This window comes from Procambarus clarkii, chromosome 93 (genome assembly GCF_040958095.1).
Source record: "Procambarus clarkii isolate CNS0578487 chromosome 93, FALCON_Pclarkii_2.0, whole genome shotgun sequence".
Lineage (NCBI taxonomy): Eukaryota > Metazoa > Arthropoda > Malacostraca > Decapoda > Cambaridae > Procambarus > Procambarus clarkii.
Genome location: NC_091242.1, coordinates 673,528 through 688,013, shown reverse-complemented (window position 1 = coordinate 688,013; position 14,486 = coordinate 673,528). Strand labels below are relative to the sequence as shown.

Genomic DNA, 14,486 nt, shown 5'->3' with positions numbered 1-14,486 from the left:
AAAATCATTCATCATTTAGACTGAAATCAACTTTTAATATTTGAACAACAGTACTAAATAAGTACTATGTTGGGATTGAAGCCTTGAACCAGGTACCGTGTAGTAACTATAGTTAGTTTCTCCTGGCACTGAATTTAGTCAGCCAATTGTTTTACATCCATGCTCCATGCTTACATTTATAACCTATACAGGGGGGGTACCTGGGAGTAAGACAGCTGCTTCCTGGGAATATGTGTGTGTGAAAATTAGGATTAAGGACTTGCCGGAAACACTATGCGTGCTAATGGCTGTACAAGAATGTAAGAACTCTTGTATATGTATGTGTGTGTGTGTATATACCTGTGTATATATATATTATATATTATATAAATATATATATTATATAAATGCTACAGGGTTAACAAATAGTCAAGGAATGGCGTCCAATCATCCTACCTAGCCCAGAAATCAAACTCAATTTTTCTTTTTTTATAGGCACGTGTACTAACCACTGTACCACAGGATACTTTTAATTATTATTATTATTATTGCAGGCATAAAGCCAAAATTTAAGGATACAGAATAAAATACATTATTAGGTTATTTTGTGATACATTTTTGGATCAAATTATTTTACAGGTACAATGCACAAATCTTATATACTATATAAATTTGTTTAATCTAAAAATATATCTATAACAAAGATTAAAGTTTATTATACCATGACAACTGCATGGCGCCTTAAAGTTACATTTTTTTTCTCAACTACTTTCCCTCTCCTGTCGGCAGTTCTTCTCTTTTTTGATTCTTTAAATGATTCTTGCTTCTTCTTCTTCTTTTTCACTGCAAGATGTGGATTAATAGCACGCTGTTGGTGGTCCTGTGCACGCCTCTCCCATCTTTTCTTGGAAAGTACAACCTGTGCGGCAGTAAAGTAACGAGTGTAAGTTTCTAGACCAACACACTCCTTCACTAGTGCTGCAACTTCTTGGGTCCTTGCAGCAAGAGACTTAGGAACATGCTCATCAGATAATTCACGAACAAGATGCTTTACCATGTAAGTAAGAAGAGTTGGTGCTTTTACTATGTCTCCAGCTGCAACAACCAGACCAGCCATAAGGTTTAACAATGCTTCACGCACTACAGTATAATCCTTCCCACTCTTTTGCAGCTCTTCATAAGCCATGTCACCAACACGACGGATGACCCACACTGCACTAGGGACAATGGTCTCTTTCCCTGAAGATTGGTTTTCATTCCTAATATTTTCACTCTCACCTTCAGCAGTACTCTCTTTTTTAGATTTTAGTACCAATGACACTTTACATGAATGGCGAACAAGATATATGAGGTTCCTGATGACAGTAAGTGATAACTGCATCACAAGAGGAATGCCAGCTGAAGCTTGTGTTCGCAAAAGTTCACAAAGGTCTAATACAAGGGAGCGTGCTCGTTCAGTTGAAACAGCAAGTGAGGGTGATGACTCACCCTCTATGGGGTGTGCAGCTAATAGATGACCTATCAAGCCAGCAGCACTTAGTCTCACCTGTATATGTGGGTACTGTAAATGAGCCTGCACAAAGTCCCACATACATTCATTAACATGTTTATTCCATTCTGTATGACTTAAGAAAGTGCTTACAAGTTTGGTCAGCACTTCCAGAAGAGCAGATAAAGTGGTATCAATTTGTCGAAGATGGACATCCATGTCCACCTCATCAAATTCATCCTGTTCATTGCTAATACCAAGCTGAGTACGGTACCTTGATGGACTAATAAGCTTGATTATTTGTGGAGTGACACATGACAAAAGACTATTTGGTAGTTGTTTAACAGGTATGTCAAGAAAGGCATTTAGAGCTTTAGAAGCCAATTGTATACCTATTAATTCTGATGCAGCATTTCCATCATTCTCTTCTAAAAGCTTCATACACAACTCAATTAACATTTCTTTCCTTTGGGATCTCTGAAAGAGTGTCTTCAAAGCTTTATGCAACAAAAACAAGTTTTCTTTAGATTCATCTTTCAACATCTGTTCAGATAATTTGAACCATAAACTTGTTTCCATTGCCTTGCTAAACACTTTAATGGGAAAGTTGGCAATAATAGCATTGATCATAGTTGTGGCAGATAACCGACCCTCCTCATGTGTATATGATACATTACCAAGAAAATACAGTACATTTGCTTCCACACGTTTTGGCTTCATCGGATATGTGAGAAGGTATGTATAGTAAGTGATACGTGCTTGCTGCAATGCATATTGCCGACCACATGTAATACTCATTTCTCGGACATGTTTCATCAACTCGTGCAATTCAGGAGCATCTATCTTTCTTGCAACAATAGCCTGGAGAACAATAAAAGCTGTCTGTTGCTGACTACGGTCTTCAAGATTTCCTTCTACATACTGTAACAGCACACGCACCTCTTCTTCATTCAACAAATAAAATTCAACTGTTTTAAGAATTAAAGCCAAGGTCTTAAAAGAAAACTGAACAAGATCATAGATCTTTCCCTTAGCAAGCTCTGGAGAAGAAAATTTGTCCAAGATTATAAACATCTGTGCACAAATATTTTTCAATTCCTTCTGCAGAGTAAGAAGGGGAAATTTAACTATACAAGTAACACACTTCAGTGCTTGTAAACTCACTTCAGGATATTCAGAATTTATACAGCGTGCCAGCACTGAGACATATGGCTCCAACAGCTTCTGGTGCTCAAGCTCTTTTGGAATTAGTTTTTCCTTCTTCATTAAATTACAGAGGAGATGTAATGCAAATTCAATTAGTACATGAGCAGTTGCCTTCATGGACGTTTTGGGGTTAAGCCTTGTTCTCTTTGGCTCAGGTTGAAGCAGGAATGAGTCTGCTCTTTGAATACCTTTCTTATTTGCTAGTTTTCCAAGAGTCTTGTCAGCTGTTATTTCAGTTAATTTTTCATTTAAAATTCCATATATGAAAATGGATTTATGAGTAATAGATATATTTTCATTCTTCTCCAGTCCCTTAGCAATTTCAGTCAAGCATCTAGTCATTTTATTAACTACTTTCTTGTCTTGTGTATCAGCTAACACATCCTTTAGTGGCAGAATAATATCTCTAAGGCGGTCTGCTGATATGAATTCAGCTGTAAAGCATAAGATATCATAGCCTTTATCACTTCGTGCTTCTTTTACCTTACTGGTTATCTGAATGACTTGTTTCTCCTCTGCTTGCAAACCAAGAATATCTTCTTTGCAAATATTGACCATCTGTGCCATGCATGCATCCACATCCTTTGGGGTCAGAACTGGGCGTAGCTGAGACAACACTGAATGCAAGGTGTAAACCAATACATGTGCTTGAAAACCGCTGGTGAGGATACTTTGTAAATCATTTACCAACCAAGGAAGATATCTCCCACCTAGTTCAACCATAATTTTTACAAGCATATTGCGAGACTCTTCCCGAATACTTTCTGCTTTGGATTTTAAGAAAGTAATCATTTTCATAAGTACGTTATTAACATTGGCATTAAGTACTTTTCTGGGTAGTTTCTTGAGGAGTTTTATTAATGCAAATGCAAGAGGGATACGTTTAATATCTTCATCTTCAGGATATCTACTTTTGTTAAGTTTGTGTTCTGTTTCTGCTTTCGTTTTAGCAGCCAGGGTACTCTGAATCTGTGGAATGATGGTGTTAACGAGTGTACAATAGATCTTCTGTGGTTTACTTACGGAGTCCTCAACGATTCTCATTGAATGATCATCCTCTCCATCCTCTTCAACACTTTCTCCTACTTCAGACATATTTTGTTCATTTTTTTGCACACTTTGTGAGGCACTATCATATTTCACCGATTTCTTCTTCATAGCAATATCAAGCTCTTCAACATCCTCATGAAAGCCATTAAGTACAGCATCTAAAAGTCTTACTCCAAGCTTGAGATGCTTGAGATCTTCTTTGAACAACACACTCAAGTAGTTTCGTAACATTTTTTGGTACGGATGCCAAGGTAGGAGTTTAGCAAATGCTCCAATGCAATTTACCGAGCTAGATATCAAATAATCCTCTTTCGCATACATATCTTTGAATAGATATGATGTTACCAATGGCATTAGGAAATCTGTGACAGTTTGAGTTGTAAACGAAAGGGTGCCGTTGTTTAATGCATCTGCTAGCTTTCCCAAAGCTCGGGCTCGTCTGTGTCTCTGAATGTGCCCCATGTTGCTAAAGAAATCAGAGTCTTCATCAATTTCATCTGCGAGTTTATAAAGATCCTTTAGTGTGTCTATATATTCATGGCATTTGTGTACCATTAGGCGAAGAACTGATATAATTTCTATCCTCACAACTTCCTTTTCACTTTGAAGACCAAGTTTTATCAGTGGCAGGAATCTATCAACCATGAGTTGTTTGAATTCAGAAGGATGAGTTGGCTGCAGTCGAGCAAGCATGTCAGTTACTTCATTTAAACAAACACTTGACAAGTCTCTCAAAGATGAGTCTTCTACATGACATATTACAAACATATTATTGTACAACAAAAGCTGACAAAAGTCTACATCAACTTTATTAAGACACTGTTGAGTTTTGCAATACTCAGTCAATTGCTGGTATCGACTTAGTCGTCGTTCAAAATCAATTTCTTCAACCATTTTAGGGTTCCAAGAATTAAGATCAGCTGCTGCATCTGCAAGTGTCTTGTAATCTGGATTAGTCATGGCTATAGCAGTAATGGCCTGACAGAGAGCATCTCGTGCTTCACGGCTCTTCAGGCAACCAAGCTGAGTAACAAGTGGCCTCAAATATTGAATTGAACTGTCAATTACAGGCAAGAGGTAAGAGCAAGTTATAAGTAGCTGACATATCTTATCTTCCTTTTTAATATGTTTTTTTACGATAAGTGGTATAATAAGACTCAACAAGTCATTACTGATGTCCTTATTTGTGAGCCACTCTGTCAATTTTGTTAGAATAGTGAGGTCCCGATGCGTTACACATCGGCCTTTACCTAATTTGGAGATCATGACTTTCATGCTTTGCAAAAGGCTATCCAGGTGAGGCACAAGCAGTGCCGAACCATAATTCTGTTGATATTTGCCATCCCGTGAATCCAGTTTTGTAACAGGTACAACATGAGAACTTAAGGGAAGGGGCTCCACAGTCTTCTCTCCTTCTTTATTTGTAGCACTGTAATCTTCAAGTGTGAGCAATTTTTCCATAATGTTCAAAATAACAGCAGTTACTGAGTCACTACATTTTTCATGGTTTAACAACTTCACAAGATATGGTAGTGGAGTCAGTGAGGAGTCGTCTTTATGACATTTAGCAAACAAAGGAAAAAATCTAGGGTTTTCAGCCCAACACTGAAAGAGACCTAAAAGAGGCGTTGGTGTGGAGATTCCTTCATCTGGGAGGCGTTTTAGGTTTGGCCAAACAGCTGCTTGGAATACTGCATCAATTTCTTCCAGTGACCAGTGGTAGTCTCTAAACTGCTGGAAAAATGCCAGGAGTCTCTTCTGTGCTTGTTGTCGTAGGTGCTTAAGAAAAGAAATGTTGCGTTCATTTATTTCTGCACGTTGTTCTAGTAGTAATGACACCAGGTTAACTATATAAAGTATAATTTTCAACAAGAAAGGAATCTGATCCGTTAATATATTTCCAATCTTTTCTATTATATTTTCAAGTGTGGTGAGTGCTCCTTGCAGTCTACTAAGAGGTACAACTTTTGTTATGTCAAGGTTCTGACAGCATCGGTTCACCACATCTAGGGCAGTGCCATTTAGATGACTCATCAGTACATCGAAAGATAGCTCAAGGAAAGAATTTAGTTCAGATTCTCTTGCACCAGCCAAAAACCTAAGCACAACAGATTTTCGTACTGAAATCTTAGCCTTGCCAGAACTATTAGAGCCAGTTTTGAAATGCATTTTGCCATACAGAATCCTCATAAGGAAGGGCATTAAATCATTGCGGTGGTCATCCTGTACGCATTGCTCTGATCCATCAATGCTGAAAAGGGTTAGAGCATTTTTAAATGACTTGTCATCTAAAATTTTGCACAAACTTTCCTTATATGGTGTGAGATAGGGGTGATTATATGCCATTATGCAATCAAGGGCTAATTTCTGAAGTGCAGGTGATGGATGACTTAAGAATTCTTTATACATTTTTTCTAACTTCTTTGTCTGAAACAACATTCGTGGGTTGTGAAACTGTGAAAAAACTGTTAATTGTTCACAGAGTGATTTAATGGGTGCCCTTCTTGGAGTTGAATGATCTATTTTATTTTCTTCATAACTCTTCTCTACATTCTGATGAAAACTTGCATCTCTCAATGCAGAGTTACTAAGGTCTTCACTGGTGACTGCAGTGTTCGAAATGCTTCTGACACAAAGATTTTGTGTTGGAGCCACAGTAAAGTCTGCAGGGAATAGTTCCTCTTCAAGAAAATTAAAAAACAAAGGTACAAGATCCCTACTTTTTGCTTCACAGATATCAGGGAACTTTTTCATTGCTCTCCAGAGTAAGTCTCTGTAATTTAAATAATCTGGTTTCAGTGGTAAATTTTTAAAACCATGGTGAGTTGATACATTTTGAACAACATTAAGAAGGATCTCATTTTCAAAGAAAAGATCTTCCTGAGGGTCTACTGTCTTCCCTTGTAGTACCTGGCTGGTATTATAAGAAGCTATCTTTAGTCTTGAGAACCAGAGTGGCCAAAACATGTCAGTTTTTAGACTGTGGGCATAGCTTGATATTCCTTGTAGAACTGAATTCCAAACATCTTTATAATTAATATACAACTGTCCAAGCAACAATAATAGAGGAGCCTGATCAAACGTTCCACATATAGGACGATGGTACACTACGTGATCAGCATCAACCATAGACAAGTAGCGTAAGCGATCCTTGTAAGCCCAAGGTGTCACTTCCACACATTCTGCCTTCAGCATAATTTGGAACATGTTTTCAACAATTCCCATATTCTCTGGTGGTGGTGGTAAGGTAACTGGGAATAATGAAAATATATGAGTAACCAATAAACGAACTTGAGGGTTGGCCGAGCACAAAGCTGGTGCAAGAATATAATAAATATCCTTAAAAAATATTTCATTCATGATGTCAGAATCATCCTCTGAGGATGCAACAGTAAAATGCAAATCTATTGCCTTGAGGATATAGACATTCTCTCTATATTGTTGCTTTACCTTTAAAACTTCTAATATCTGATATTGGCTTAAGCTGGCCAGAAAATCTTCACCGGTTAATGTATGCAACATCACCTCGATCAAAGCTGCTACTAAAAACAAAATCTTCCTACTATTCAAATTGATGTTATATTTAATATTTAAGTCAATAGTAAGATTTGGAGCCTCAGTCTCTGATTTTCCTTTCTTTTTTGCAGCTACAGTTTTATCATCATCAATAACTTTCTCAGTCTTATCATTTAATATTTCAATCGCATCACTGAGAATCCAAGTAAGGTATGGAGTCACATCTTGGTAGTCCAGGGGTGACACATGTGGCAAACACAACAAGCACAACAGCAACTCTTCTAAATTTGATAGATCTTCCATTAGCCCTTTGCTTAACCTGTTTTCAATTAATGATGGAATGTCCTTCTCACAAACGCCCTTAACAGGTGAAAGTGTACGCGAGAAATCCAGCGGGTATTTTCTCCACGAGTCCAGATCCATTCCTGTGCTGCATGGTGGTTGCTTATGCTGCACAAGAAATGCAAGCATGGACAGCACTTCTTTGTCAATATCTTCCACTTCACTAGTTCTTACCAAATTGTTCAGGTAATGCAATACCAGTGGTAAGATCTCTGTGTCAAATCTTATATGATCAACTAGCTGCTTTATAGCATTGAATTTAACCACATGAGAGTAATGAGAACTTAAAAGTTCTGATACTACATCTTTAAGAGTTGAGCTAGTAATCTGATGATGAGATGACAGAAGCAAGATGCTAAAAATATTGAAAACAGTACCACCAACACTGTCTGGAAGAGAAATTTGAACCATAGTTTTGCACTGATTTAAGGCATCAGAAACATCAACCAGAAGTACACCATGTTTGTAACTCACTAAAACCTCTATCACTTGTAAGACAGCATGAAGATGATGCCAGGAGTTTCCAGGCAAATGCGCACTGGGAACCAATAATTGTATGCTTCTCCATAATGTAGGCCATACCATGGTAGCATCCTCCTGCCACAATGTCTGCCACTTGGTATGCTTATTTGGGTGTTGGGCTGTGATGTGACCAGCAACAATTTTAAGTGCATAGGCGATAGTTTCCAGGGCTGAACTCGTTGGTATGTCTTCATCTCCCAAAAGGTCAAGTAATGAAGATAATATCTGAGGAGTTACACTTTGTAAACGTTGGGCTACATCAGATTTTATTAATGCAGCAATAAGTCTTCCTAAACCTTGCACCTGACTTTCATCTTTCTTTAATTTCCTAAATGCTATGGCCAAAAAGCTGTTCCTTTTGGGAATTTTCCGTATGAGAAATGCGAGACTCTGGGCAGCAAGCTCATTGATATACCATGGATGTGCCTTTGAAAGTAAAGTTGCATACTGATGAACATGATATAATTCATAGAGGTCATCACGAAGATACTTTTGTAAAACTACAAATAATGATACAATACAGAGAAACACAGACTCTATCTGTTCAGGGTCCTTAGTTGAAAGTTGTGAAACCAGTCTTAGTAAAAATTCATAAAAGTGATGCTGGTAGAACTCTTGAGGAATGTCATTTGCAAAGGCTACCAAAAGGTCTAGAAGTGCCTGCAAAGCCAGAGAGTTTGGTGTGGCCAAATGGTCGGCCAGGCATTTAGCAACATGCTTTTCTTGATGAACCAGTTGAACTGTAGTCTGAATGTCTCCACCCAGGTCATTCTGAAATGCCTGTAAAAAATATATGGTTAGCTTTCTAGTACATGCACACTATAAAGTTAATTAAAAAATTCAACATACGTATGATTCAACTGCATATGAACAATCTAGACAGGTATCCCCGGGCCAGCACAGTTATCTTTAAGTAAGTAAGTACAGTTGGTGCTTACCTATCAATGACTACAGGAGGTGAGATCTATCTCTTTATGTCCCTCCTCCTAGCCATTTATACCTGGCATTCTAATTATCTATCTCAACATTAATGTTCCCATTATATATATTTTTAAGTTGTGGATGGAATTGACTTCAACTACAGCACCAACTACTGCTTCAACTACAGCACCAGCACTTTGTTTCCTGTCATTCAAGTACTCCCATACCCAGTCCAATGCCTTTCCTGTTATCCCCACTTCTCTCACCATCTTGCGTATTAGTTTTTGTGAAGAACTGTATTAAAAGATTTTTTGCCAGTCTAGAAAGAAGCACTCTACCCATCCTTCCTCTTATTTTGTGGACGCTGTCATAGGATTCAGTCAAGTTTGTTAAGCATGATTTTCCCTCTTTGAAGTGATGTTGTGCCACATCAAATTTACTCTCTTAATCCTTTTTTTCTGATGTCTTTTTCTAGATTCTTGCATGGAATGCATGTTAATGACACAGTCTATAGTTTAGTATTTCATGTGTCCCCTTTCTTGAATACTGGAACTATATTTGCCTTTTTCCAGGTTTCCATTAGCAATCCCATCTCTAGTGTAATGCTGAACACTATAGTTAATGGGTAACACAAGATTCCTGCAGCTTCTTTCAGTAACCATGGTGATATATGGTCCATTCCTACTGCTTTTGTTACATCCAGTTCCTCCAGGTGTCTTCTTACCTCTTCTATATTAACTTTAATTCTGTCAAGTGTTGTTTCTGGTTGTCTGCTTTCACCCTATTCTTCACCCATTTTTGCAGCTCTACCCCTTTATTTGCAATGTTATTGGCATTTGTGTACCAATTTTTTTATACCACTCATTTCTACTCGGCTGCTTAGTTTCTTCCCGGGGGGGGGGGGGGGGGGGGGACAAATTCTTACCTTTAGGCTAGTCCCATTCTGGAGGGTGGCATTTATGATTTTTATTCTTGTTCAAGAGTTTTGGTCACTCTCTTTTTCCTGATCTTTTTCCTCACCAGAGTGATTCTATGACTTATTGGTATACTTCAATCTTAATGTCTAAGGGTAAAGTTGCCAGTCTTTGGACACTTTAAAGCTTGGTCCACTCACATACCACCAAGCTTACATTCTACAAAACTGTTCATACATGCTGCCTGTACTGTAATACAGTAATAAAAGATGTACTCTCTACAGCATAATGTACCTGGAAAGCTTCGGTGAGATTGACTTCTCTGCATTTCAGAAGGGTTTGGAAAAAGATGGTGACACTCTCGCCATCTTCGGTTTGTGGACGCTGTAGAAGGAATTTCCTAGCACTAACTTTGAGATTTCTTACTTTCTCTCCAAACCCTCGGAAAGTAAAGGTGTTTGTAGATTTGTGGGCTTGTCGTTGGGGTTTTTCCTTCATTTTGGCTCTGAAAAAGAAACAGAAAAATTTAATGTCCTTCTTATATTTTGAAACCATTTTGCTATACAATATACACTTCAGACTTTTCAAATATTAATACAGGTACAAACTTTTTGAGTGGTAAATACCTGTCACTAAACCTGTATAAAATATGAAATTAACACTTACAATATGCAGGTTGATTTTAAGAATACTGTACTGTACAGTACTGTAATACAAATGGATAGTCTGCCCTGCACAGAACACTGATACAGTAAGTATTAACACACGGCAAGCTGTTTAAGGCAGAATAATGAATATACTATAGTAATTTCTTGCCATTTACCAACAAAAAATACAATTTTATAGTTTTCTGTTTGGAAAATACCAAAGAAAGTGCAATATTTTCTAAAGCAAAACGTCCTCTGCAGACAGAATCAAGGTCCAGGAAGGGCTGAACTGATGCCAAACACAGCCTACAACATATACTTGGTTTTTAAACTTGAGTCAAAAGTGTGTTGTATGAACAAGCAAGTAAGCAATAGATGGGGTGAGAGTCGCTATGAAAAAATTTAAAGCAGTTGTATCCTTTTTCTCCGATAAGATATATTTCCTGTTATGCACTGACAATAACGAATATATCTCTGTCTTTTTGCTGACATATAATATTTTAGGCTTCATTAGCGTATCTTTGTTAATTACACAATATATCAGCCAGTGCCTAGGCTTCTGCACGCCATGATCGACAAGCTACTGGATGTGATTGTAAAACACATGTGTCTTCACTTGAGCTTTAAATATGTCAATGGTAAACTACTTAAAATAAGGCTTATATTTCTATCTTTCCTGAGACATATAAAACATTTACGTTTATTGACATATTTACATGAAATATAGATTGGTCTGAGAGAGTATTGCTCCATCAATCGATTTGTGCAGGGTCGGAGCTCAGCCATTATAAAAATATATGTATCTTCGCTAGTTTGAAATATGCTTTTGGTAAGGTATTTAAAATGCAGCTTATAGTTCTATCTTTCTTGTGACATATAAAACACTTAAGTTCATTAACACTTTCGCGCTTTAGATTAGAGATAACTCGTCGCCGTTTTTTCTTACGATTCCGCATAACAGCCTACTTTTCTCGTCCATCGAAAAAATATTTCTATAAATTCCATTTTTTAACTGAAATGGATGGGGATACTTTTGTTTTGTAGAGAATTTATTTGCGATTTTTTTGGTACCAGAATGAATATTATATCACATAAACTTCTATGAGTAAAAAAAAAAAATACACAAAGTATGTTTGGGGGTGTGGCGAGCGTGTGGCAGTGGGTTCCCTTTAGCCGTTGATATATCCAACACGTGGGAAATATTTGTATGTGTTATGTATATGTCTGTGTAGGGAATTTTACTGCGATCACTGTCATACAAATTATAAAATGTTTCAACAAGTATAAACATGACAAACATCAAACAAACGAAAACAATGCGTTCGTTTCTGCCGCGAACGCATACTGAGCGACGTGGTTCTATATTTGGCGCTTCTCTTACACATGCTTTGTACAAATGTTATACAGTTCATCTTATAGAAAATTTTATTGTGAACACATTGGTATAAAAAAGAAATACGTACATAGAAAAGTAGGGTCAGGAAACGTATAAACTTTCCAAGCATGATTTCCCCCCTGTGTTTTCGCTAGTGCGCTCGCGGCTAACTACTCTCCACTTCACACACTCTTGCGGGTGGGCAATTACCTATATTAAACATTCATATGCATATGTCCGTGTAGAGAATTTTATTGTGATTCCAATGATACCAAAATTAGCGATGTAGGACAACTGTAGGCTTCGCAACCATTAAGAGAGTGGAAACATTTTGTTGCTGTTTGGCGCTCTCGGCGAGTGATCTGCATAGTTTTTTATTTGGTGTTGATACTCCTTATGCTTGGGCGGCATTTTATAGGTATGCTCTTATAGACAATTTCATTGCGAATACAGTGATACCAAATTTAAATACGTGCGCCTTCAATTATTGTCAGGACAGTCAAAAGAGTGTACACTTTTCGGTCTTACCGCGTAGGCGCGCGAAGTGCCGAAAGCATCTGGGGTATTTTTTTTTTTGAGCGCCGAGAGCGCGAAAGTGTTAATGTATCTGCATGAAATAATTATTGTTTTGAGATAAATATTCTGAGTTCTTAGCCCAATTAGCGAAGAAAATTGCAACTTTAATACAACTACATATATCTTCAGTTTTACTTAAAATATTTTTTTGGGTAGAAGTTTTACATGTAGATTATGTTTCTGTCTTTCTCCCGATATATAAATAATTGTTGTTTACCAAATTATCAAGATGTTTTCAACAATTTTCTTCGAGCGTTCATTTATTCCAACATGGTTGCATATTTATGGAATACGATACATGGGTTGACCCAACTGATACTTGGGTCAGATTCCAATATGGTGTCAGACAAATTCACTACAGCTCAGCCAAGAGTTAAGAGTAACCTGGCATCGACCTACCTGATTTACCACGCAGATTCTGCATCTAGCCTGGCAACACAGTCCACAGTGTCCTAATTACATCTCACCATACTATAGCCTATTACAAATATACTGTTGATTGCTAGTGTGTTTACTGTTCTTCTGTCAGGGTAGTCTTTATTATTCTTTCCTATAGCTCATGGTAGGCCTTATCCACTTGTTTTCACTGGAATACGACCTTCTGTGGGTATAGTCGAATTATCTACATTGCTGTTAACTTATAAAATGTGGGGAAAACTATTTTAACCATAAGAGGGAATATGGTCAAATCATACACAAGCATTTACACAATGCTTGCTTTTAACTGTCAAAACCATACACATAGGTTAGGATGCATTAGCTTGGGTTAGGCTGTGTTAGACTTGGCTAAGTTAGTTAGGTTAGTAGGTTTTAAATGACACTGGCAAACCCTCTTGTATTTGACATGATTTGTATTTCACTTAAAAGTCGGTAAGCTTCTTCCCCCTCAACCTTGAGCATGAGCAAGTGTTCTCTCATCACTTGAAATTCCCCTTCTTAAATTATGGTCCTTTACCTCCCAATATACCTATAATACACAAAGGATTAAGCGATTGAATTAGGTAAACTCGGGTAAGGTGATTAAAATATAACCCACGAAAATGTTAGTTGTCTGGAGTTGCACGTCAGGTCAGGTTAGACTACTTACACTGGGCACGCAGTAAACCCTTGGCACTGGTCATGACCCAAGTCTCATACAACACGCGGGCAAGGCACAGCTCGATGATCAGTACAAGACAAAATATTAACCAAATACAACAAAGAAACGAGCACGTGTAGAAGGCTGAGTGAGGGAGCATCGGTATAAATGTTTATTGTGGTGGGGCTACGGGCCCCAGCGACCACTCGTATAAATACTCTTATTTATTAATTTCTTTTAAACAAAATATATTTTATTTACTAGAATTTTGATGTGCACATTTAATACATGCATAATAGTACATTGGATAGCTACAAAATAATTAATATGAATAAAAATCATGGTTGGAAATATTCATTAATTTACCTACGGGCCACTCTAGTGGCCTCGACGAGGACAGTTAGCCAGCGGCTTGGCAATGGTCGTCTCCTTTGTCCTGATAATTTTATCTATTTAGATATTAAAATGCAGCAGGATAGGCGATTCCATGAGCATATAACCTATGAGTGAATTAAGGAAACATCTGTTTTCTGTTCTAAATTGTGGCTTGTTAAGCTTGAAACTTTTGCTCCTTGTTCTTATTACATCACATCTGACCTTTTGAAGTTGTCTAGATTAATATACCCTAGGTCGTTCAATATTTTAAAAGTTTTGATGATTTAGAGTGAATTGTAGATTTACATTGATGGGTACATGAAACTATAAAACTTAAGCACACGACTGACCTTTCCCCTTCCCCAGGATGCAACCTACATTTTAATCACTTATAACTACGTTCTGTAGAAAGACGCGACGATGCTGAGGGAGTGACGTCGAGAGGTCCTCTGATATGGGTGATGATAGGTTTGAGGCAGCTTCAGGTGGTTGAAGC

At 37.5% G+C, this 14,486-nt stretch overlaps 1 protein-coding gene across 2 annotated transcripts; it reads right to left on the bottom strand.

Annotated features, from left to right (window-relative positions):
• Positions 1-571: 571 nt before the first annotated feature.
• On the bottom strand, positions 572-13,796 carry LOC123746855 (small subunit processome component 20 homolog). 2 transcript variants are annotated; one of them, XM_045728681.2, is made up of 4 exons: positions 13,625-13,796; positions 12,937-13,138; positions 10,234-10,444; positions 572-8,884 (listed from the first exon to the last, which is right to left on the bottom strand). In XM_045728681.2, the coding sequence occupies exons 3-4, from the start codon at positions 10,435-10,437 to the stop codon at positions 695-697; spliced, it is 8,394 nt and encodes a 2,797-aa protein (XP_045584637.2). In that variant the 5' UTR covers positions 10,438-10,444; positions 12,937-13,138; positions 13,625-13,796; the 3' UTR covers positions 572-694. The 2 variants fall into 2 exon arrangements, with proteins under 2 accessions (XP_045584637.2, XP_045584636.2); XM_045728680.2 differs by lacking the exon at positions 12,937-13,138.
• Positions 13,797-14,486: the final 690 nt, after the last annotated feature.